The sequence below is a fragment of the Eptesicus fuscus genome, chromosome 14 (assembly GCF_027574615.1).
Source record: "Eptesicus fuscus isolate TK198812 chromosome 14, DD_ASM_mEF_20220401, whole genome shotgun sequence".
Taxonomy (NCBI): Eukaryota; Metazoa; Chordata; class Mammalia; order Chiroptera; family Vespertilionidae; genus Eptesicus; species Eptesicus fuscus.
This window is the reverse complement of record NC_072486.1, coordinates 28,808,022-28,834,565: the sequence shown is the minus strand read 5'-3', so window position 1 is coordinate 28,834,565 and position 26,544 is coordinate 28,808,022. Positions and strand designations below refer to the sequence as shown.

The following is a 26,544-nucleotide window of genomic DNA, read 5'->3' as shown; positions in this document are numbered from 1 at the left end:
TCTGCCTGCTGACCTGATTGCCCCTAACTGCCCCCCCTGCCGACCTGGTCACCCCCAACTGCCCCCCCCCCCCGCTGGCCTGGTTGCCCGGCCTGGTCACCCCAATAGCCCCCCTCTGCCAGCCTGGTCGCCCCTAACTGCCCCCTCCACCAGCCAGATCGCCCCTTACTGCACCCCCGCCAGCCTGGTCCCCCCAAGTGTCCCCCTCTGCCAGCCTGGTTGCCCCTCACTGCCCCCCTGCCAGCCTGGTCACCCCCAGCTGCCCCCCCTTCTGGCCTGGTTGCCCCTCACAGCCCCCCTCTGCCAGCCTGGTCACCCCACACAGCCTGCTGCTCAGTCATTTGGTCGTCCCTCACTAACCCCCTGCTGGCCTGGTTGCCGCACTCAGCCTATTTGGTCGTCTGTTTGGTTGTTTCAGTTGTGACGGCCCCTGGCTCTTTATATATAGAGATTATTTTAGACATTATCTACTAGGTAGATGTTATGATAGATAAAGGTTTAATTTTCTTTCATCAACCATCCCCGACTTCATCTCATGCTCCCAATATAGAGTCTATATCACATTTTGAAACACTGATATGTAAATATTCCTGCTTAAGTCAAGTAGTATTCATGATATGTATTCTTTCTTATATAACCTTGTGTTCTTCCTGGATTTTATAATTGTCTCTGATTTGTATTAGTTTAGTCGTCTTTGTTCTTATTCTTAATTATTTATAGATATGAAGGATATGTCAATTCTGTATGACAGAAACTTCCAAATGCTCAAACACATCAGCAAATCTATCAATCCCTTTTAATTTTTTTTACATCTCCCTCCCTCAACCTTTTTCTTGGAGCTTTTCTCTCTCAGCTCTCTGATGTCTTGCTAAATGTAGCAAGAACATCTGTTGTTTTGGGATTTCTATTTGCCCCTCTCCTGTGGTTGTTGGTCCTAAGTTGGTTATTCTCTGTTTCTCTTCAAACCTGTTCTCTACCTTCTTCTGCCCTGCCCTGTGTCCTGGTTGGCCAGCCCCTAAGGAATATATCCTCCAAGCTGTCTTGGCTACAATTCCAGTTGGGTTCAGGCAATGGACAAGTGAGAGGAGAGGGAGATGGAATATTCTTTCCTAATTCTTCCCTACTTTAGCCCATGTTTCTGGAAATGGCACAACTTCTGTGGGGAAGTCCCTCTTCCATGATCTCGCTACCAATAGATTTCAGTAACACGACCTTTTTCATACTAGGGGGAATAATGGCTTTTAGGTCTGAGGCAGGTAATAGCTTTCTGCTGTTGCTAGCCTTTTAGGGTTTCGATGTCTTATTGGTTCCCTCACACCTCTGGAGGTAGTCACTTCATTAGTCTGTTCTGGGTTGGATTCCTCCTCCTTCCAGACCTTTACTGATTATAGATTCCCTATTTCCTGGATTCCAGTCTTCCTTTAGTTTTATAAGAAAGAATGCATTAAAGATACAGTTTTCAAGTTCTTAGTTTCCTGAAAATGTCTTTATTCTACTCCCACATGTGATTGATAAAGTTTCATTCTGAGTATATCATTAGGCTTTGCTTAATTTCTTTGGAGCTTTAGTATTGCTGCTGAGAAGTCTGATTCCATTCTGATTCGAGGCCATTTGTGTGCCCCCTCATACTTTCTCTCTGTAGAATATTAGGTTCTTTTCTCTATCCCTGGTATTCTGAAATTTCATGATACTTCAGTTGGGGGGGTGTCTTTTTCTGTTGGTGCTGGGTAGGTTCCCTTTGATATAAAGACATACGTTTCAGTTCTTAGAAATTTTCTTGAATTTCTTTTGAAATGATTTCTTTCCTGTCTTTGCTTTTTGGAAAATTTGTAATAGATTGATATTTAAGCTTCTATATTAATCCTCTGTTTTTAAAACCTTTTTCCCACCTCTTATCACTTTTTATCTTCTAAACCTTTCATTCTTTTTTTTTCCCAAAGTTGCCGTTGTCATATATATAACCTCTGCTTTCTTTTTCTCTGGTTTCTGTTGGAAGCCTTCCTCAACTGTGGGGGTGCTGAGATCCTTGGCTGTCTATTTACTTTATAAATGAGGCACTCTGAATCTGTGTGCTTAGGGAGCACTATTGACTGCTCAGTTCATTATATTTTGTTCAGAAGGAGCTGTGCTCTTCATTGGGAGAGACTCAGATGTCTGTGCCTGAGGCCTTTGTTCTTCCTCAGGTGCTGCTTCCTGGCAGCTGACTTCCTCAAAGCAGGATGGGGGAGGGGTGCTGATCGTCACACAGGTCAAGAAATAGATTTTTCACTTCATTTCCCTTTTTCAGCTCTGTGCCTCACCCTGCTCTCACCCTTTATTCTCAATTTGAGGTCTTTTGGATTTAATTTATCCAGAGAATAAACACTCAGTGCCCTGCTGCTGGGTTGGGGTGGGAGATAGTCAGAGAAGACTATGGGTCAATTGCTTGTACAAACTCAACTTCCACCCTATTTCCAGTTGTCTGATTCACCTGCACACTTTCTAGAACCTGTGTGTCCAAGCCCTGAGCCTTTTTGAGTTTTGGTAGGTAAATACTCTGACTTTATCTTGATGGTGTAACTAACCTATAGTCTCCTGAGATTGCCACACTTTCATCCACATCTTCTGAGAAAAGGGTATCTTTCATTCTCATCTATTTATTCTTACCTAAAATTTTATTTTGTAATTGATGCTTTAGTCACTTAAGGGAACGAGGGGGAGTTCATGCACATTTTACTACATGTCCTGCTCTTGTTGATAATTTAATATTTGAAGCTTTAACTATGGACCGTTGATTACTAAGGTCGTTGTCCTATAGAAATGTGTGCTTTTGCTTGGAAACAGAGTTGAACGGCAGGTGCTGATGGATGGGAGCCACTCAAACAGCACAATGCATGTAGGAGCCTCTTGACTGCTCACATCTTAGTGTGCTGGTGAAAATTCGTAATCCTAATCACTTAAGTGTTAGTGAAATAATGACATCTTATTTATGGGGAGAAAAAAACAACTTGAAAAAAAAAAGCCATATGCTTTCTGATGAGCTATGTGATGAAAGGGGATAGACTATGGAGTGATAGTTCTTAAGAATTGATCGTAGGAAGTAAGCCTCTTGATCAATGGTATGTGTGAATCTAACATAAGCTTGCTATTAAAACTAGCAGAAGCAATTAGTGATACTCTTTCAACAAATATTCCAGTCCATATAAAGTCTCTAATCCAATGAAGGTGAAAAGGTAGGCTCTTAATTTATATGCACAGGAAAGATAGGATTGAATGGAAATGTGATTGCAGAGAAACCGGGAGCTTGGCTAACCATTATTGTGTGACTATAGTTAGTAGAGGGATTTCAGTGTCTACTTCATACTGTTCATTGAAGGAGGAAGTGGGGACTCATGTGCTTTTGTACCATTCGTGAATTGATTCCTCAGGACACTGCATTATCTGAAGTGTATTTTAATTAAGAAACACATTTTTATTTGCCAGTACTCTGCTGTATGAATTAATATAACTTAAAGTACACCTAGTAGATTTCTTGATTTTAGATGTTATCCTATCTAATAAAAGAGTAATATGCAAATTGACCATCACTCCAACACACAAAGATGGCCACCCCCATGTGGTCAAAGATGGCTGCCCCCATGTGGACACAAGATGGCCACCACAAGATGGCCACCAGGGGAGGGCAGTTGTGGGAGATCAGGCCAGCAGGGGAGGGCAGTTAGAGGCAACCATGCCAGCAAGGGAGGGCAGCTAGGGGTGACCAGGCCAGCAGGGGCGGGCAGTTAGGGGTGACCAGGCCAGCAGGGGAGGGCAGTTAGGGGCAACCAGGCCTGCAGGGGAGAGCAGATAGGGGCAACCAGTCCTGCAGGGGAGGACAGTTAGGGGCAACCAGGATGGCAAGGGAGGGCAGTTAGGGGTGACCGGGCCAGCAGGGGAGGGCATTTGGGGGCAACCAGGCCTGCAAGGGAGGACAGTTAGGGGTGACCAGGCTGGCAGGGGAGGGCAGTTAGGGGCAATCAGGCCAGCAAGGGAGCAGTTAGGCATCGATCAGGCTGGCAGGGGAGTGGTTAGGGGGTGATCAGGCTGGCAGGCAGAAGCAGTTAGGGGCAATCAGGCAGGCAGGCAGGAGAGCAGTTGAGAGCCAGCAGTCCTGTTGTGAGAGGGGTGTCCAACTGCCCGTTTAGGCCCGATCCCACCAGGTAGTTGGGATCGGGCCTAAACAGGCAGTCGGACATCCCTTGGGTCCCAGATTGGAGAGGGTGCAGGCTGGGCTGAGGGACACCCCTCCTCCCCCATGCATAAATTTGGTGCACCGAGCCTCTAGTATTATATAACTGATAAACTTAGATATTTGTTTGGTTGGTTGTTTTTTAGTTTTACTCTTCAAATGTAGTGTCCCTAGATTCCTATTGATAAAAGATGCCATTAAGAGGGAAAAGAAATAAAATAATAATTGAAAAAGAATTAAAGTCAAACTTAACTAAAGTAACCTATGAGTGGCTAAGAAATAGCCTGCTAAATTCCATTAAAAAATAAGCTTTTGCACAGCAAAAGAAACCATCAACAAAACAAGAAAGGCCCCTGTATGGGAGAACATATTTGCCAATGTTATCACCAATAAGGGTTTAATCTCCAACATTTACAGGGAGTTCATACAACTTAACAAAAGGGAGATAAACAACCCACTCAAAAAATGGGCAATGGACTTCCCCTTGGAAGACGTGCAGAATCTAACTGACCCTAGCTCATACACACACACACACACACGTCTACACTCTCCTCTATGGGTTCCTCACTCACACTCTCTCTCTCCCTACCTTCCTGCCGGTCGCCATCTTTTTCCCCTCTCCGGACTTAAATAGATACTTTTCAAAAGAAGACATAAGGAAGGCCAAGAGACATACGAAAACATGCTCGAAGTCACTAATTATCCAAGAGATGCAAATCAAAATGATAATGAGGTACCATCTCACACCTGTCAGAATGGCTGTCATCAACAAAGCAACAAACGACAAGTGCTGGCGAGGATACAAAGAAAAAGGAACCCTCGTGCACTGCTGGTGGGAATGCAGACTGGTACAGCCACTGTGGAGAACAGTATGGAGTTTCCTCAAAAAACTAAAAATGGAACTCCCATTTGACCCAGTGATCCCACTTCTAGGAATATATCCCAAGAAACTAGAAACACCAATCAGAAAGGATCTATGCACCCTTATGTTCATAGCAGCACAATTCACCATAGCTAAGATTTGGAAACAGCCTAAGTGCCCATCAGCAGATGAGTGGATTAAAAAACTTTGGTACATCTACACAATGGAATACTAAGCTGTGGTAAAAAAGAAGGAATTCTTACCATTTGCAACAGCATGGATGGAACTGGAGAGCATTATGCTAAGTGAAATAAGCCAGTCAGATAAAGATAAATATCACGATCTCACTCATTTATGGAATATAATGAACAACATAAACCGATGAACAAAAACAGATCCAGAGACAGAGAAGCATCCATCAGACAGTCAAACCTCAGAGGGGAAGGTAGGGGAGGGTGGGAGGTAAGGGGGAGAGAGCAACCAAAGGACTTGTGTGCATGCATATAAGCCTAACCAATGTACACAGACAACAGGGGGGTGAGGGCATAAGTGGGGGGGTGGGGGGCCAATAAGGGGATAAGGACACATATGTAATACCTTAATAAAGAAAATAAATAAATAAAACAAAACTTAATCATCGTGTGTGATAGGCACTTAGTAAATTACTAAAGACAGAGTCAGTTTTCCTCTTCACATGTGGGTTGTTTATTTTTTGCTATACAGCATTTTATGTTTCTCTATATTTCCATGTGAGACAGATTCCAAGAATGAGATGTTTATATATAATTGTGTTTTGTATAGAAACTTGGGAAGGATTTTGTATTCTTTCTCATCGTTAATGTAATGGTTCTTCCTTGATTGCTAGCTTTTCCATGCTTGCTTCTGAAACAATATCTTCATGGTCTGATGTAAAGTCAACAAATTTAAAAACTTTATCATATTTCATCCTAGCATATTCAATTATTTCAGAATTTTAGTAACCAGTGAAATAAATTCATAATTTTTTAATTCTTTCATGGCCATTTTATAACCCCACCCCCCAAATTCTGAAAGTGCTTGCTTATGTTGTACACAGTAACCAGCTGGTTGGTGGTAGCAAAGAAAAGAAACACCCCTAGAGTCCCAGGGCAGCCCCCTTTCCACAAAGATCTCTCTGACACAATATGAGTATCTTCATTCATTCATTCATTCATTCTTTCATTCAACAAAACCTTACAGACTTTCCAGAGGGTCAGCCATGAAAAGACCTGGTCCCTATTCTCAAGCACCACTCACTAGTGTCATTGCATCTCACAACTCCAGGGGACATCATTCACTTTGTAGTCTATGCGCAATGTCTAGTCTACACAGCCATATCCCAGGGCAAGCCTTTGAGAATACTTCAAAAAGCCCACAGACTACCGCCCCCCCCCCCCCCCCCCCCCCCCACAAAAAAAAATGGAAACGAGGATTTACAATGGGAAGGTTTTTGCCTTCAGGTCTTCCATATATTTACTGAGATATCAGATGGTTGTCAAATATTTCACTGTTAAATATTCTCTCAGCACTTATTCTCTTCATGGTATGTGAGATACGATTTCTCTAGAAAGATTGCTTGAATGTGTCATTTGCTTTGATCTTTAACATAATTACCCGTGAATAATTTTTTTCCTAATTCCCCACTAATGGAGGATTAATAACTTTTGCAGGGAGAAATCTTATAATATGACTTCCTTGTTCTGCATCAGCTGTCATATAAACAGAAATTAAAGATGCTCAAGGCTTATTAATGCTTTTTTCTTGTCCTGACTGGTCTTCAGTTATTCCTTGGAGAAGTGCTTTCTCTAGTAGCATTTTAAATGACTAATCAAACGGGACTTCTCTCTTCCTCTCTTGTTCCATAGTATAAGAAATAATACTTCTCTGCTATTGAATGCAGTACTTTGAGTTTTACATTGTTTACTTATAGTAGTCTTCAGTAAGGACCTTTCCTATTTACATTTGTGTGTGTGTGTGTGTGCGTGTGTGTGTGTGTGTGTGTGTGTGCCTAGTTTGTGGATATTCCTAGTCTGAATATTCTCAGTTATCTATATAATCTGGGGCTGTTATTTTAATACTTTATCTCTAGGATCTTCATTATCTGTGGGAGCCTGTTTTGCATTTTCAAGTATTTTTAAACATAGACCATCATCTTATTTTCAGTATAGCAGCAATGGTGATAGACTTCAGTTTTAAAGGTAGTTTTATTGCCTGCTCAGACCTGAATTTTGAGACTTGATTTTGGTATTATCTTTATTTATGTGACCAGGAACAAGAACAAATTTGCCATTTCTATTTCTTCTTTTGAAATCTGACCAGATGAAGCCACTTGTTTGTCATTGGGGAGGCAGGGTGGCATAATGAAGGGCTCATTGGCCCAGGCTTCAGAGTCACAGTATCAGGTTCTGGGACTGAAACGAAGACATTTAAACATGTAATACAGTGCCCTTAGATGTGAAAGTCAAAACATTGTCTTAGACATTCTCTAAAAGTTCCTCTATCTCTAAATTTTACCATTTGAGTAAATTGTACTGCTGAACCAGAGGTTGCCATGGAGACTGCTGGAATTCTCAGAGTGACTTATAAATCAAATTAGGGTTTAGATATTTTGGTAATATTATTGAACTGATTTTTCTTCTTTTTTTTTTAGTGTTTCGTTTTATATGATATGAGCTCTACATCCAGCTTCTTTCTCTATTGCAGTTTCTTGTACTGCTCAGACTAGTTTATGCAATACATTCATTCATTTTTAAGTTATTTATTGAACACCTATTTTGCACCAGGCACTGGATCAGGTCCTGGGGCTTATAGAGATGAGAAAGACTATAACACAGGTATACAGTTGCTACAGTGGTGGCTCAGAGGTGACAGTGATAAATTGAGGTGAAATAGCTGAGACTTGTGGGTAGGAAAAAGGACATGGTTTAAAAAGCAGGTAGAGAAGAAGGAAGGAAGGGAGGGAAATGGTTAGAGAGCATAATGGAGGGATTTTTAGAAATAGTTAGGATATGACAACTTCATGACTGAATGAAGGGAAAGACAAGGGTTTTGGATGATTCTTATGTTTCTGGCTTAAGTAGCTGGACCAGAATGCAAAAATACAGGCTTGCCACTTGATTAATAATAATAATAATAAATATACAAATATTACATATACACATAAATATATATGTACTAAAATATATGTATACTGAAACATGTATATTAGATAGATAGATAGATAGATAGATAGATAGATAGATAGATAGATAGAAGTATATTAAAATGTGTGAGCAAGAATTACCATTGTAACATAAGAAGCATTAATGCTGGTTAGTACTTTAAGATGGTTGGATTCTTGAGCCCTCTCAGAAGTCTTATTTCAGATGTCGACACTAGTACCTACTCCCAACTACATTAGCTGCCTGGCCTTCATTCTTTGCTTTTATTTAATTTTTGTTCTGATATGCTTAACTTGTAAGTGTACCTTCTTGGAGATAAAATTTTGTCTCACCATTTGAAAAATAAATCTTATTGTTTCCCATTATATAACAAATCTATTCTTTTGAGTTGAATGTTTTTTTGAGATGGGCTTTTACCCACAATCCAGGTTTGCTTTGGTTTGGTTTTCATTCCTTGAGAACTAAGTACTCCAGAGAAGTATTTGACTAAGATATATTGTGCCTATCTGAGCCTAATGGAGCGCTAACCACAGTAAATGATGAGTGACAGTTTAATCAATTCAGCCCCTTCAGTAGTCACCAAGGGCATGTGGAATGTAATTTTTTAATCTTTCACTTTTCAAATTCTGCAAATGCCAACTTGAAAAGATCATGTCTGTTATGTGTTATACATTTTCTTATAAGTTATAGCAAATATATATATATTTTTTAAATTTTGATCTTTTAGAAGCTAGCATCCTAGGGAACAAAACCATGGCCTATCTTACAAATATATACATTTCCACAGAAAGAAGTGAGATAAATTAATGGCAGTTTTGAAATATCAAATCACACTAGCTTTAATTGCATAATGGCTTATTTCAGTGAAGCATGGCTAAATAAAATTACCTATTAGGTTAATTAACGAGGAACCTTTCTGAATTACTATTGCATTCCTGTGTGTGAAGTTCAGGTTGGCTTTAGCATTTAATCTAATTTATTTCACTAGTCTACTGTCTTTGTTATTCCTTTGACTGGAGCCTGAATCTATATTCAGAGAAGTAATCAAAGTTATAAAACTCCTTTCAAAACAGAATTACCTATATTCCTTTCACCCACACGTGATGGGCAGTGAACCCTCATTCTAACCAGGACTCCATGTGATGGGCAGTGAAACCTCATTCTAACCAGACCCCACGTGATGGGCAGTGAACCCTCATTCTAACCAGACCCCACGTGATGGGCAGTGAACCCTCATTCTAACCAGGACTCCATGTGATGGGCAGTGAATCCTCATTCTAACCAGACCCCACCTGATGGGCAGTGAACCCTCATTCTAACCAGACCCCACGTGATGGACAGTGAACCCTCATTCTAACCAGACCCCACGTGATGGGCAGTGAATCCTCATTCTAACCAGACCCCACTTGATGGGCAGTGAACCCTCATTCTAACCAGACCCCACGTGATGGGCAGTGAACCCTCATTCTAACCAGACCCCACGTGATGGGCAGTGAACCCTCATTCTAACCAGACCCCACGTGATGGGCAGTGAACCCTCATTCTAACCAGACCCCACGTGATGGGCAGTGAACCCTCATTCTAACCAGACCCCACGTGATGGGCAGTGAACCCTCATTCTAACCAGACCCCACGTGATGGGTGGCTGCATGAAAGAGTGACAAGAGCTGCTTCAGGAACTTTTTTTTTTTTCTTTTCTTTTTTTTCCACGATGAGCGCACAGGCTTTGAGGGAATTTCTGGATCCAGCATAATGTTGAAAGAGAGGAAGGCAAAACCTGCAGCGAGTCCTGTTCTGTTCATCTGTCCTCCTGTCAGAAGCAGCTTGACACTCTCTTCATCTACAGCCCTCTTTCCAATTCTCTGAACTTGAGTAGAGGCCTTGTACCTTTCAGTTAGGCAGGTTGGGATGAAAAGGGGCGGGCAGGTCTCTCTCGTGGTGAGAGTGAGAGCTGGCTGCCTCGTGTCCTCTCTGTACAAACTCAAATGCACAATCTATCCTGTGTCATGATCCAGGCTCTGCGGTGCAAGGGTAACACTTGAGAGTGAAACTGTCCCTCTCTGCCCTGAGGAATCTCAAGCCTTTGTAAATAAATGGATGAAATCAGATGCTAAAATCTAGGAGAGGTTTTTGTTGTGTGTTTTTTGAGATTTTAATTGGAACCATATTTTAAAATATTAAAGTCTTGGAAAAGAAATAAAAATAATTAAATAAAAAATATTAAAGTCTTACCAAACTGTTGCCCTGAGAATTAAGGAAGAAGGAAATCTTATTTTTTGAAGACCAAAATAAGATTAATGTAGTTTAGATAAATAATAATCTCTTGGGCCCTAGTCAGTTTGACTCAGTGGATAGAGCATTGGCCTGCAGACTTTAGGGTCCTGGGTTCGATTCCAGTCAAGGGTATGTACCTCGGTTGCAGGCTCCTCCCCTGCCCAGGCCCTAGTCAGGGCTTGTGCAGGAGGCAACCAATCGATGTGTTTCTCTCATACTGATGTTTCTCTCTGTCTTTCCCTCTCTCTAAAAATCAATGGAAAAATATATCCTTGCATGAGGATTAAATAATAATAGTAATCTCTTGGTCCTATTTTATGCTTCATGTGGGATAATCATTTTTTGGGTTAATTAGCATCTTGTAATAGTAATGTCTTTATGAGAAAACTAGAGGCCCGGTGCACGAAATTTGTGCATGGGGGGTGGGGGTGAGGGGGTGCCTCTCAGCCTGGCCTACATCCTCTTGCAATCCAGGACCCCTTGGGGGATGTCGGGCCTAAACCAGCAGTCGGAAATCCCTCTCGCAATCTGGGACGCTGCATGCACCAGTGACCATACTTTTCATACAGGTGAAAGACATCTTGCTATTGTATGGGCAGCTACATTTTTTTGCCCTGATTATAAAAAGTAGTACATAATATGATCCTTCTGAGGCAGTAGTACTATTTTCCCCAATCTTATGGGTGGAAAAACTGAAGCAGAGAGAAGTTAAGTAATTGTCTTTGTCACACAGTTATGTGTCAGAATCAGGGCTGACCACAAAATGTGCAAGCCAGAGTACATGCATGTCATCGCTGCATCATCCTGGTTTTTCAGTGTTAGAGTAGCCTTGCCAGGTTTTACTTTTTAAGTCTAAGAGACTGTTCCCAATATATAGGGTAGGGTCCCTAGGCCTGGCCAGCGATCAGGGCCATCTGTGGGGCACCTGCCTTGGCTGGGGACTTGGCGCCGCCTGCTGGCAGGCCCTGCCCCCCCCCCCCCCCCGATTGCCACTGGTCGCCTCCCTCTTGGGGGGCAGACACTCAACACAGGAGCTGTCCCCTGCACTCAGCTTGAAATGGCATGTGTCAAATGCAGAAATTATTTGAGTGGGGAGTTGATGGATTTAAGTAATCCCTATTTTAGTTGAAAGATATAAAATTGGCCTGCACCATACCAATCAGCAGGACTTTACCACATAGGTAGTTAACGCCTAGGTGGATTGCAATGCTTCTTAGCTGGTGACCACAGTGACCATATTTCATTCAGGTCTGGGAGGGCTGCTGTATTGTTATAACCCCTTGGCTCTGGCTCATTTGAACTTCATCTTTAAAACTAAAAGACCAAACCAGTGTTCTGAGAAAGATGATAGTAGGCTAATACATTTACAAATTAATAATTGCAGTTTTAGGAAGTACCATGAGAAGCATGGAATTAGGGCAAGACCTAATCCAGCCAGTGTGAGAGATCAGGAAGCCTTCCCAGAGAAGTGACATTGAACTCGCTGTTTCCTACTCTGAAAGAGAAAAGTTCCTGCCCCTTCCCTGGGAATTCCATTCTTTCTCTGCATTCCACACTCCCTCCATTGCCTGAAATTTAATCATTAAATCCTTTTTTTCATCTTGAATTCCTTTGTCATAGAATGTGTATGTCTATTTTTAAATACCTTTATATCAAATTAGATCTTTAATTAGTTTGCTGCCCAAGTTATGTAAGGTTAACTTTAACTGATATTTTACATGCTAGCCTGCAGGTCTAGATGGCTCATGTTGCTTTTAAAGAAAAACTTCATCAAAATGCACAGGGGTTCTTTTTTTCTCATATGGGGAAAACTTAAAATGTTGGCTCTTCTACTTAAATGACTCATTCTATATACTGTCCCAAGGAGATGCTGTCCTTCAATTTGCCTTTTGTAAAAAATAAACTTTTGATTTTAGAATAGTTTTAGACGTATGGAAAACTTGCAGACCACAGAGAGTTTCTATATACTTCTTACCTGGTTTCCTCTGTTCTTAATATCTTACCCGTGGTACATTTGTCCCAACTAAGGAACCCACAATAGTACATTGCTATTAACAACGTTATTTTTATTTTACTGTTTGTTTTTTTCCTAATTTCCTTTTTCTGTTTTAAGATCCCATTCAGGATGCCACAATATATGTAGTAGTCCTGTGTCCTTAGCCTCCTATGGTTATGGTAGTTTCTCAGATTGTCCTTGCTTTTCATGACCTTGATAGTTTTGAGGAGTACTATTCGGGTATTTTGTAGAACTTCCCTTAATGTGTAGTCGCCTAATGTTTGGGGGAGGAAGACTGCAGAGTTGAAGTGACTTCATCATCACATTCTATCAAAGGCACGTGCTATCCACATGACCTATCACTGATGACAGTAGCCTTGTTCACATGGTCAAGGTACTGTTCACCAGTTTTCTCCGTTGTAAGATGACTATCCATGCCCATCCCTTCTTCCATACAAGACTCCTTGGAGACGAGTCCCTGAGTTCAGCTCTCACTTGGTAGTTGAGAAAGGGAGAGTGGAGGGAGTGTTGCACAGCTTTTGATTCATTCATTCAACAACTATTTTTGAGCCCTTACTATATGCCTGACACTTCCCTGTGCCTTGAAGACAAGCTGATGACCTTGTTCCTTGTCTTTTGGGTCTTTCATCTAGAGGAGACACACTCCCAAAAAGCAAAGAGAAGCTAACATCCTTTAAGTGATGTGAAGAAAACAAACTAGGGAAAGGAAGGTGAGACATGGGTTCTGGACAGCAAGAGGAACCTGCCTTACATACAGTGGTTAAGAAGGTCATTTCTCAATGGAGCCATTTGAGCTGATCCCTGAATAACAAGGAGCAATTATCCATGCACATAATGAGGGGAAATGTGCTCTGGGCAGAGGGAACAACTCAAGCACAGATGCTGACATGGGAAAGAGTGCTGGGTGTTTTAGGAGGGACAGCAGAGCAGCATGGCTGGAGAAGAGGAAGTCCTGTGGATAAAAGGTGTGACAGAAATTGGAGGGCATGTGGGGCCTTCGCTTTCTTCTGTCTTCACTCTTGGTTTTAAAGAAGAAAAAGCTCAAGATATTTAAAAATCTGATTCCTCTGTAGATTAAAATTTTTATGACTTCTTTTGATTTGTTTTCTCATTCTAAATTCACTCTTTTTTTAAAATTTTTATTTATTGATTTTAGATGGGGGGGGGGACTGAGAGACAGACATCAATTTGTTGTTTCACTTATTTACTTACCATTCATTGCTTGCCTTCTTGTATGTGCCCTGACTGGGGATCGAACCTGCAACCTTGGCATATTGGAACAATGCTCTAACCCAGTGGTCGCCAACCTTTTGGACCTCAGGGACCACCAGTGGTCCATGGACCACCAGTTGGCGACCGCTGCTCTAACCAACTGAACAACCAGGCCAGGGCTTCTAAATTCACTTTTGTACCCAATTTTTTACTCATAATTTTATATTTTTTGTCAAAATAAGAACTCCAAAACTATATGACCTTCAGGCCTAAAAAATAGTCCATCTCTATTCATAATTAAATTTATCAATTCAACTTAATTGTGATAAACTATTTATACATCTGTGACATAAATTAAATTCAGGAGTTTTGAATTCAAAAGAATTGGAAGGTGAGTCAGCATGCATGGATGCTTTATATTACCTTACCAGGTAATTGATCCTAAAATAAGAATTTAAACACACTGAATCCTGTGTGACCAGTAAGCTTTGTGGCCAGTTCTTATTCTTGAAAAATGTAGACTAAGAGGCTGATAATTACATAATTACTCAAGTTGTCAAAAGAAGTGACAAATTAAAGGAGACATGCTGAAATAAGTTTATATATCATAGGTATAGAACAAGCATGGACGAATCTTTCTTAGTAAACTACTAAAGGTAGTCACCTTAATCCATCAAGATAGGGACCGCAGGGCTAATTTCCTCTAGGAAGGAATAAATGGAAAGCAGGTAATAGTCCCTTCATATTAAATTGGAGGCAGTAAGGCAGCTCCTGTAATAAAGTAGTCTGCTATGTTAATATGTTTTATATTTCTACTTTTTAATTTTCTTGAGCTTCCTATCTCTTTCTTTTATATACCCTTTAAGTATAATTCTCTCAGCTTTATTAGTGTACCCTAAGGCATCTTTGAAAAATGATGTCCTCAGAAATGTCCTTTAGAAATGAGAATTCCAGTCCCTTCACTAGCTGAGCAGTAAGAGCCTACAGGTGTGTTACATCATTACCTTCCAACCAAGTAGAATTACAGCATAGATTTGTCTTTTAATTGTTCTAAATATCATATTATGGAGATGATATAGACTAAACCCAAGTAGTGGTAGAATAATTTCTGGAGGAGTCCTGACAGTGTAATGGTTACATCACCAGCCAGCCTAGCAGGGTAGACAGCGGGGGTGGCTTGCCTTCTACTGAAGGTCTTCGCACTCAGAGTTGGAGCTTGTTGTGGGAAAGACTAAGGCCAAAAGGTGGAGAATAGTGGGTATGTTCTGAATATTTAAAAAAGGAAGGTGTAGGTAGCTATTTAAGATCCAATATAGTTTTTGTAAACTTAAATACAAAGGCAATAAAAATGTAGGTTAGTAGTCTTAGAAATGAATTCGTCAAATAAAAATTTGTAAAGTCACCAAATTGAAATCTTACACCTAACTGGACATCTGAAAACCTCAATATTTATAAGAATATCATTGCATTTTAATGTGTTAATAAAATAATTTTGATTTCTATTTTGTCTCTCAAATCTTAAATGAAAAATGTTAAATCCCATCTGCCTAGAGCATTGATTTTTGAAAATAATTCTTCTTGAATTATTTTTTTATATAAAGTAGCATTTGTTTTTATCATTTTGACTTTATATACTGTTGGTGTTTAATTTGGATAGAAAATATGTGCTATAATAGAGAAGAGATTTCTGTAAATTACTTCTTTAATTCAAAACACTGCTTATATACATTTGTGATAGCAACTGGGGCAGCTATAGAGGGTCTGACACAAGGGTTTGCTCACCCCTAATGGAATAGGAGTGCAATTAAAGAAGTACCCCAATATGTTCATGATTTTATTAGGACACTGTCAGGAAACAAACTCATTCAATGTAGAGCCATTAAAATATATATATCCTGGAAGATTGCTAGAAGGTAGAGAGATTTAGCACAAACACTGAATTACCTGAACACCCAGGCCTTAGGAAGGCAGGAACCAGATCAATTCAGGGACTTCACCTCTAGGAAGGTGGCCATTCTTGCAAGTTCTCTGCCACTGATGGGACTTAACCCATCTACGTATGGTAGTTTCTTTCTGTTCTGCTCCCAAGTGACTTGGTCTCCAAAGTCCTAGCAGCAGTATTTGATTGGCTCCCTGCCTGTACTATGGATTGGTTGTTCCTGCTGCTTAGGTACAAGCTGCTGTCTGGGGGCAAGGTCTCCTGATATCCTGCTGGACTGCCTGGCTAGAAGTGTGAGCATGGCAGGCTAGCTAGGAGAGGAAGTGGACCATAGTAGATGTTCAATAAATATTGAGTAAGGGCTCCAAAAATAAACTCATAAAGAAAGCTATTCTGTTTGCTGTAATGTTAGTGGAAGGCTTTGTGGAAGAGTTGGCATTTACATCACAGTATAGAAGCTGGGCTGGATCCACATGTCAAGAGCAAATAGATGAAGAAGGGGGAAGTCCTAGGTAGAGCAGCAGTTTGAGACAAGCTGTATAGAGTTATGCTTGGCTCATGGGCCGATCAGTCTGGCTTAGAGATACTCAGTGTAATTGCCTTAAATTGCTTGAGCAGCCTGAGTCAATGACTGATTGAAACAGAATCCTTGGGGTTTGTGTTCAGATCTTTTGCAGTATTTTGAAGTTTCCCAGATAATTTTGATGCAAAGGTGTTTGAGCCCTGGATAACTAGAGAGAAAACTACATTATGAATTTGTGAAATAAGGTTGGAAAAGAATATTAGAACAAGGCTTTGGCGGCTTCTTTATCAGTATAAGGATTTCTGGACTGCATCGTGTAAGTAAGGTGGAGCCACAAAGTTTTTTATTTTATTGGTTTCCACTGTTTTCTGAGCCCAGTATATTTGCATCTATTTAAATTCCTTCCAGGGCAGTAGACAAAGGGGGAAGGAAAGTTATGGGATCCAAGTGTGTGTGTGTCACAGTCCTTGGTACTTATTAAGAATGTTATTTATTCATTGTTTTTCCTCTGTTGGAGTAGGTATTCTAGCTCCAGATTTATTTTTCTCAGCAGAATATATCAAAGTTTTTGTAATAATTGTTTCTCCTTTCTTTAGGGGAGTTGGTTGCATCTTTGTTGAAATGATCCAAGGAGTCGCTGCTTTTCCAGGAATGAAAGACATTCAGGATCAACTTGAACGCATATTTCTGGTAAGTTCTTCATGGAATGCCTTTGAGAAAAATTGGTTTCTAATTCACCCCTTGGTGGTAGTAGAAAATAATTTTAAACAAATTTATTGGTTGTCACATTTAATTCTAACATATTTTATGACTTTTGAAAAAGTAAGAAATTAGTTAATAATTATGTTTTTACACTACTGCATGTTAATACTATGTCAAAATGGTAAGAAAGGGCAGGCCATCAGAGGCAATATAGAATAAGGGGTAAAAATGAGAGCTCTGATGAGAAATTGTGAATAATTTATATAGATAGCCCCCCTTCTTAACTCCCTCCCATCTTCATCCACTTAATTAAATGTGGGCTTTGATCAGTAACATTTTCCCATAAAGTGGAGCATAGAAAGAGAGTGAGGGGAGGAAAGGATAGTAACTTTGAAATGGAGAAACCAGGCAAACATACCTCAGCCAGGTCTTCAAGGTTGTCATCATCAAAGAGAAGTCTTGTTGGTAGTATGTACCCTTGGTACAATGTGTTGAGGTTGAGAACAACACTTCACTTCTGTGATCTTTCTACAAAATCATGATCGCAGTCTAATCGTGAAAAACAGATCATGCAAACCCAAACTGAGGGACATTCTACACAATACCTGACTAGTACTCTTCAAAATTGTCAAGGTCATCAAAAACAAGGACAGTCTTGAGAAATTCTCACAGCCCAGAGGAGGCTACAAAGGCATGACAACTTAATGTGATGTGGTATCTGGGATGGAATCCTGGAACAGAAAAAGAACATTAGTGAAAAAACTAGTGAAATCCAAGGAGAGCGTGCAGTTTAGTTAATATCAGCATACCAATGTGTGTTTCTCAGTTATGACAAATGTTCCATTGTAATGTCAGGTTTTAACCACAGGGCAAGCTGGCAAGGGGTCTACAGGAACTCTCTGTACTACCTTTTTGTAACTTTCATAAAACTATTCTAAAATTTAAAATTTTAAAATATGCAAAAAATAAACATGGAATGTGTCCTAGAGCCATATGATCTGGGTTTAATCACCTGCTCTCTTACCTTGGGCAAGGGACTTAGCTCTCTGAGCCTTCATTTTCCCCTGGGGGAAATGAAGGATAATGAATGGTAACACCTACCTCATAAGTTTGAGGAATAATTGACTTAATATGCAGAAAATGCTTTTGGAACTATGCCTGACACATAGTAAATACCCTGTTGATTTTCTGTCTGGAAGACCTATCCATTGATGTCAATGGGATGTTGAAGTCCCCTCCTGTGACTGTATTGCTGCCCAACTCTCACTCTATGTCCATCAGTATTTGCTTTATATATTTGGGTACTTCTGTGTTGGGTATATAAATGTTTACAAGGGTTATAGTCCCTTGTTGGATTGGTTACTTTATCATTATGTAGTGTCCTTCTTTGACTCTTACTATAGCCTTTGTTTTAAAATCTATTTTATCTGATACTAGAGGCCTGATCCACAAAATTCGTGCAAGGGGCTCAGCCCTCCCAGCCCCGGCTTCATCTGGAAGGTCGTCCAGATGGTCGTTCTGCTGTTCAGTCTAATTAGCATATTAGCTCTTTATTATATAGGATAAGGGTTGCTACCTGAGCATTTTTTTTTGTTTCCATTTTTATGAAATATTTTTCTCCATCCTTTTACTTTCAGTCTGTGTGTCTTTTGATCTGAAGTGGGTCTCTTCTAAACAGCATATGCAGAATGAGGCAAAAATACGCTAACAGTTGTTTGTATGGAAAACAATACAATAAAAAATAATAATATCAAAATGAATGTTTCGCATACTCACAACTGTAGATCTACTTTTGCCCAACCTTATATAGCCACTTCTTTTCAATTCTGCTTATTATTATCCATAAATTCCCACACAGAATAAAAATATATTGTTTTATGATTATAATAATAATGCATCTTTATAATGAAAGACTCCCACAGTATCAAAAAGTATAAAACTTGGAAAAAAATAACCCTTGGTTCTACTACCCAGAGAAAATCACATTTAGCATTTTGATGTATATCCTCCATTTCTACACAGGTAAAGAAAATTAAATCATGCCTTGTGTACTGTTTTATAACTTTTTTTTTTACTTAACAGTATATAATCAACATCTTTCACTGAAAAATAAATCTAGAAACTTATCAGGAGAGTGTTTATTGTATGGATGAGATATTATTTGCATAGTTTGTTTACAGTGATTAACTATTATGAAGTGCTTCCAGAAACATCCTTTGTACAGTTATCCTATTACTTAGAAATCATTAAAATTAAAAGTCCTTAGTTCAATAAAATTTAATTTTCATTATATAGCCATCCTTTTATCTAAACTAATGAAACACTTCTTTCTCCCTGTTCCCAAGAAAATATCTTGCTGATTTCATTGAGATTGTATTGAGCCTGTAGATTATATTAGGAAGAAATGATATAAAATTGAGTTTTCCCAATCAAGAATAAATTATATTCCTTTATTTATAGTTTAGGGCTCTTAGCAAAAATGTACAATTTTATAAACATTTTTCTTTTGCTTTTTTCTACTCCATTCTTTATTTTCATTCAATTATTTTAAACTAGAGGCCCAGTGCATGAAATTCCTGCACAGTAGGGAGTGGGGAGGAGAGTCCCTCAGCCCGGCCTGCACCCTCTCCAATCTGGGATCCCTCTCGCAATCCAGAACCACTGGCTCCTAACCGCTCACCTGCCTGTCTGCCTTTTGGCCCTAACTGCTCTCCCCTGCTTGCCTGATCCCCCTAACTGCTCTCCCCTCCTGGTCTGATCGCCCTAACTGCCTAACTGCTCTCCTCTGCCAGCCTGATCCCCCTAACTGCCTATCTGCACTTCCCCTCCTGGCCTGATCCCCCTAACTGTCTATCAACTCTCCCCTCCTGGCCTGATCCCCCTGCCTATCTGCACTTCCCTCCTGGCCCAATCGCCCTAATTGCCTATCTGCACCACCCTCCTCGGCCAATTTGCATATTCCTCTATTATTAGTATAGATAAATTTTCTGTTATTTTCTAAAAAGTATAATAAACTTGTTCATATATTGTATCATTGAAAAATAATAGCAGAAGAGAGAATTTTAATGGGCTACAGTTTGCAAAACTGTAGTTATAGATTATTATGCAAAAACTGCTTTAAATATTTAGCTTTTTAAAAATTTATGCCTGGTCAGAGTGGCGCAATGGTTGAGTGTCGACCTATGAACCAGGAGGTCACAGTTCAATTCCTAGACAGGGCACATGCGTAGGTTGCAGGTTCAATACTCAGGAGACAGATGATCAATGATTCTCTCTCATTGATGTTTCTATCTCTCTCTCCCTCTCATTCTCTTTGAAATTAATTTTAAAAAATATATTTTAAAAATATTTTATTTTTTCCCATCACCATTTATCCCCCCTGCACCCCTCCCTCTTCCGTCCCCCTCCCCCTGTAATCACCACACAGTTGTCCCTGTCCATGACTTCTTTCTTTTTTTTTCCATTGTTGCTCCATCCCTTCACACCCCCTGCTTCACCCCCACCTCCAAGAACTGTCAGCCTGCCCTCTATCTATTAGTCTATCTCCATTTTGCTTGTTAGTTCAGTTTGTTCATTAGACTCCATATATGAGAGAAAACATATGGTATTTGTCTTTCTCTGACTGGTTTATTTCACTTAGCATAATGTTCTCCAGGTCTATCCAGATTGTCGCAGAGGGTAAAATTCCCTTCTTTTTTATGGCAGAGTAGCAGCATTCCATCATGTAAATGTACCACAGCTGCTTTATCCACGCATCTACTGAGGGACACATCAAAGAAATATGTTCACTTATACATTATTTCAGAGTGAATTCAAAAGAAAAGGAAATGGTTATACTTGAAATGAGGTATATTCTATAGCAATAGAACAAAAAAAATGAGTGTCATGAAATCACAGTGTATTCATATAGCTTAAAGTTTTCATTTTAAGTATCTTTTTATAATGTAAGTAATTTCCAATAGGTACTATCCTGTTGGATTGCTTCCTGTATGAAGATTTTGCTAGTATTTCTTAATTTTATGGCAATACTTTTCCTAATTTTATGGGTATTCAGAGACCTTTGAGCTATGACTAGGCTTTTAATAAATCAAAGAAATAAATCATTATAAATTTCCCATGGCAATATTGATATCCTAAACTACTGTTTGCTCTTGTTAGAGCATAGAGACCCTTAAATACAGATCAGCATCATGATTGATGGTAATAACTATCTTTTACTGTAATTATTATACATGCGTAGTGCTTTTTACAAGTAAAATGTCTGTTGGTAATTAGGAGATAAATATCATCTAAAATTGATGCTTTAGAATTAAAATGTTATATTTTACTCTGGAGAATGAGACATGATAAAAAAAAAACTTCTTTTGACAGTAAATGTTATCATCTTAAATATTTTATTTCCCCCACTGAATTGTTTAAATTTGCAAACGCTAGTTATATGTCATGCTCTACAAGCAGACTCTCCCAGGAGTTGTGCAATCATTGGAAGAAGACGTTCTACTAACCCAGTGTGGTTGAATCACTGGGAAAAAATGCTTTTCCTCGGTGACCTTTTATGTCTGGTCTGAAGAGGAATGGCTATTAAAGTGTAATTAAATCCACTTGCACAAGCTTCTTACAGAAACAGCCAGACTCTGTTTTTTAAGCAGCAGTTGTGTCTCCAGGCTCTGATAAAGTATTGCCAAGGAGATAGTCAGTTTTGCAAAGTTGTGAAACATGGGATTATTTGTTTTGTTTTGTATTTCAATACAGGGATTAAATCCATTTATTCACTTGAGAACTGTGTATAGAAAGGTGGTTAATAACTTTGAAGCGCAAAATTAATAGCTTGTCACCAAGATAACTAATATCATTAACCCCCACACATAAGAGTCTTTATAACAAATGTGAAAAGCAACAAAATCAGTCAGTAAAACCTTTATATATTTTTTTCATGGTTTTCTCTTCCTTTTTGTTTCCTTTTTCTCTTCTTTGGTGGAAGGGAGCAGTTCACGTTTTTAACAAGTCCAATGAATTTATTTCTACAGCATAATAACTCTATTGATATCTGTAAGGTGAGCCGGCTATGCTTACCATTAAATCATTTTCCTTGAAATTGTGATGCTCATAGGAAGAAAGAAGGAAAGTAATAGAATTTTGACAAACTATGTTTCAGATACTGTGAAATTGCCAGGTGAATGGGCACCTACTTCTGTAAGCGATACTTAGGTGAAAATGCATTCATTTATTTTTTTTAGCACTACCCATTTTTTTAATGTCGTGTGATATATTCTATTCACCTCCATTAATTGCAAAAATAAGCAGTAGATGTATTCATCCAGGTAAATATATATTCAGGGTGACAGAAATCAGAACTAATACAAAATTTGTGTTCTAATCACATTATTCTGAATTGAAAGAGAAATCTGCTTGGTGGATCCCTGGGAAATGCATCCCTCTCACTTCACAACAGCTGAGCAAATGGCAGAAGTGATTGCACAGCTGCCTGAGACCTGTGGCAGATGCTCTAGGCTGTGTGGCTCACAGCCCAATGTACAGTGGCCAGGACAGAGGGACTGGCATGAATCAGTTGGGGGCCTGTCCTTATTCTCCCTGCCTTTGAATGTTGTTAACCCTGAGAGTCTCACCTTGCCTGTCTCCTGAGTCTTCTGGCTTGCAGTGGAATTTCATCTACCAGGTGTTTGTTAACCTATTGCACATTATTTGATTGGTACAGCTGTCAAAATGTTTTTCTTCCCTGTGTGTGATTCAGGCTGTAGAAGTGCGTATGTGTGTGAGTGTGTATAAAAAGACCCACTTGCAACTTAGAAAGCTACTACTTAGACTGGCCTTTGAGTGAGATTGCTCCCTAGGCAAGCTTCTCTTTTGGAGTTGACTGACCGTAGAGATGTAGTCTGCAGACCCAGCTCCAATCCTTGTTTCCTGATCCTGGCTGTTTTCTTTAATTGATTTGAGAGAGGGAGGTAGGAAGGCAAGGAAACATCAATGTGAGGGAGATATATTCGAAAAAGCTCCCCCAAGTGGGATTGAACCCACAACCTAGGTACGTGCCCTGACCTGGAATCAAACCTGTGACGACCTTCTGATGCCCAGACTATGCTCCAACCAACTGAGCTATGCTGGCCAGGGCTGTATCCAGGATCTTAGCTGGAACCATAACCCTGAGGTTTCATGATTGGCTAGGACAGCCATATAGAATGTCAGAGAAAGCTGACAGTGACACTAGATGGTCATTACCATCCAGTTGGATGTAGCAGCCACATGGTGAAGGAGGAATATTGACATCACAGATTTGTATCATCACTACCATTGATAGATTTGCTGAAGTCATTTCTGCCATCCTTCTTCAGCACTCACTCTGCAGCATAAGGTACAATAGAGAAGGGAAGGAATTGTGTGCCACATATCTGCCCCAGAGAAAATAACAACAATCAAGGTGGGCAGGCAAGCATTGTCTTTAAGAATGGAATCATGAATAATTGCTGAGCAATTGATCAGCAAATGAGGAACCCAGTGGTAGTAATAGATCATGTATTAGTTAAAAAATACTGAGCTCCAAGAGTTAAATATTAGGTTCTAATCCTAGGTTGTTGTTTTTTATTCTCTCTGAACAAATCACTTTTTCTAATTGGATTGTAGTGTCTGCATCTCTAAAGGGAAGAGTTAAACTAATGATTTCAATAATGTCTTGCAGCTCTAACCATTTTTAATTTTAAAATGCATGGTATTACAAGATTATGCACAAAGCTCTGTGGGTGGTGTTTAAAGATAAAATTGTTAAGTAAATATTTGATAGGCATTGCAGAAAGTTTTGAAGTGAATATTGGAAATGGAATAAGGGAGACAGGAGACATCAGGCCACAGTGCCAGAGCGGGAGTTTGTCCTGTATGGATGGAAGGATGTTCAAGGCTGGGCTTTGAAAGATTGAGGACTTTTTATCTTATTTTAAGATAAAAATTGAGAAAGTACATTTTTTTTTAATGAGAGAGTAATAGTGTTAAAATGGCTTTAGGAAAATTGATATAGTATGATATAATGATAAACTCAACTGTATAAATACTGACAGAAATAGAGAGCTAAGCAATGCATGTTGGGGTGAAGGATATTGAAAATATTAATAATTTTTGAAAGTCAATTTTAGCAAAACAAAGTAGGGGGACAAATGCCTCTTTTAATTTGTATATGCTTCTCTTAAGCCTTATTAATAGGCATAGTTATTTATACAGTGGCAAATCTTTTTCAGAGTGTTAAGTTGATAGAACAGAAAAATTTAAAAGCAGTATGAAAATAAATAACAATCACCATTTGGGGATAACCAGTGCTACCTATTTTTTGTTATTTTTCTTTTTTATGTTTTCACAATTGGGTTAATAATGAATGTATGAGTTTGTATCTAGCTTCTCTTTATTTTCACATTAAATAGGGAACAATTTCCAAGCCATTACTATATACTTGAAAATATTATTTTAATTATACTATAATATCTTATAAATGTGTCCAAATGTACTAACTCAGTGCGATCTTACTAGGTAATTTGCTTGTAGTTTTTATGCTGCAGTAAGCATCACATATTTTTTATCTCATTCAGTTATTCTTTCAGCAGGATTATCACACATCTATTCTGCACCAGGCACTGTGCCTACAGGCCGTGATAAACCAACAGACACAGTCTTGGCTCGCCTCAAAAGTACTGTCCCCCGGGCAGCATTTGAACAGGTCCCAGAAAGTCAGATCAGAAGACTCTTGTTGCACAATTGTTTTGATACGTCCATATAGTCCATATAAAGGATCCAGGAGAGAAAGGAGTCAACGATAACTTCGAGTTTCAAGCTTGTGGAACTAAGTGCTTAGTGAGGCCATGGAAAGAAATGGGGGTATTGAAAAGCAGTGCCCGCAGAAGGCCAGGAGGAAGTGAGAGCAAGTTACTGGACTTTTATGATAGCAGGTGAGCCCAGGAGGAAATGTCCAGTACACAAAACATTCAGAATCAGGAGAAAGGTGAGGATCAAGGGCTCATTTCACCCAACCAAGCCATTTCTTGACAAGGAGAAGGGGAAAGGGAGGATGTGTGGAACCCTGCCTACACCTGAGTGATGCTCACAGTCTGTCAGCGAGAGTGTGGGTGGGAACTGGACCAGGATAGGATGGAACAGTGACACAGAAGTCAAGGTGAGGCGAGCCGTAGAGAAGCGAAGGAAAAGAAAGGAGGGGAAAGAAATCACTCCTTTCAGGGAGATAGTAGATCAACTCAGGTCTGTTTAGCTGGTTTAATTGGGAAAGTTTAGACTGTCCCTGGTTTTTAAAGGAGACTTAGGATCCTGCTCAGTGTCTCGGGTGCTGGAGGGAAGGTGGGTGTGCCCTGAAGGAAGCGCTGTCCCAGCCCCTCCACTCCTGGCTCTGGTTTCTTTAAGGTTTTGATTGCGAAACAGATCCCAGTGCTGAAAGAAAGGTTGGAAACCTCCCAGGTCAAAAGTTCTATGGAAAAAAAAAAGAAAGAAAGAAAGTCTATGTAGAAGAAAAATGATGAAGAGATATCCAGTGCCAATGAAGATGTTAGAGAAAAAAAAATGTCGTGATTTATTGATGGACAGATTAGATGGATAGTCTAACAAACAAAGTTCTGTGCTAATAAGCCAATAGAAATGTTAGTAACAAACTTCAGTATGGTCATTTGTCTTAGGAAAACAACCAGGATAGTGGGATATCCCATTGTAGAATAGCTCATCACAACACGCAGAGTCAAAGGGAGGAGACACATACTCCAGTGCTAGATGAGAAGAATGTCAAGGATGCCGGGGCCATGTTTTAAAACTCCAACACTGAAATTATGTAAATTTTCATTAGGGTATATCACCAAGTTGAACTGATAAACAGCTTTATAGTGAAAAACAATCTGGGAAACAATTTTTTTCAAGCTGCTAAATTTTTTTGTTGTTTTTCCCATACTCCTGATCACCACTACAATGCTGTTCCCCATGATAATGTGAAAGTGTGACTTGTCACAGAGCTATTGGGTGGGTCACAAGGTCCCTCATTTGCTGGGACAGCGCTTCCTTCAGGGCACACCCACCTTTTCTTCCTTTTTTGACTACCAAGTTCACAGATTGCTGTAGTGTGACACATCTGAGGGAAGTGAGGAGGTGGTGACACTTCTTAGCCAATTCTCAGAATGTTATCCATAAAGGAGATTTCTTTTAACTCAAATTCTGCCTTAAAATTTTTAGTCACTTGCAGTGTGCTCCTACAGATAAGTCTTCTATTCCTCAGGACATCACATATGTGATCTCTTGTGGGAGGTAGCGGGTAAGATGGCTCCCAATATCCCCACCTCCTGGTGTGTATGCCCTTATGTCATCCCTTCCCCCTACATTTGAGTGTGGGCTGGACCTAGATACTTGCTTCTAATGGATAGGCTATGGCAATAGCTATGGCTATTATTTCTGAAACTAAATTACACAAAGATTGATACTCCCTTCTTAGGCATCTTCTCTCTTTCTCTCTTTGTTGTTAATCCTCACCTTAGGATATTTTTCCCATTGATTTTTAGAGAGAGTGGAAAGGAGGGAGAGAGGAGAAAAGACGAGTGGGAGGAGAGAGAGACATTGATGTGATAGAGACACATCGATTG

The 26,544-nt window shown here is 39.7% G+C and overlaps 1 protein-coding gene across 2 annotated transcripts in view; it reads left to right on the top strand.

Annotated features, from left to right (window-relative positions):
- Nucleotides 1-26,544, top strand: part of CDK14 (cyclin dependent kinase 14) — a 513,399-nt gene that overhangs the window by 307,638 nt on the left and 179,217 nt on the right. For both annotated transcript variants that reach the window (XM_054726652.1, XM_008149228.3), the window contains one exon: nt 16,810-16,903. In XM_054726652.1, coding sequence (XP_054582627.1) covers nt 16,810-16,903 — 94 coding nt within the window. The remainder of the gene's footprint in view (nt 1-16,809; nt 16,904-26,544) is intronic.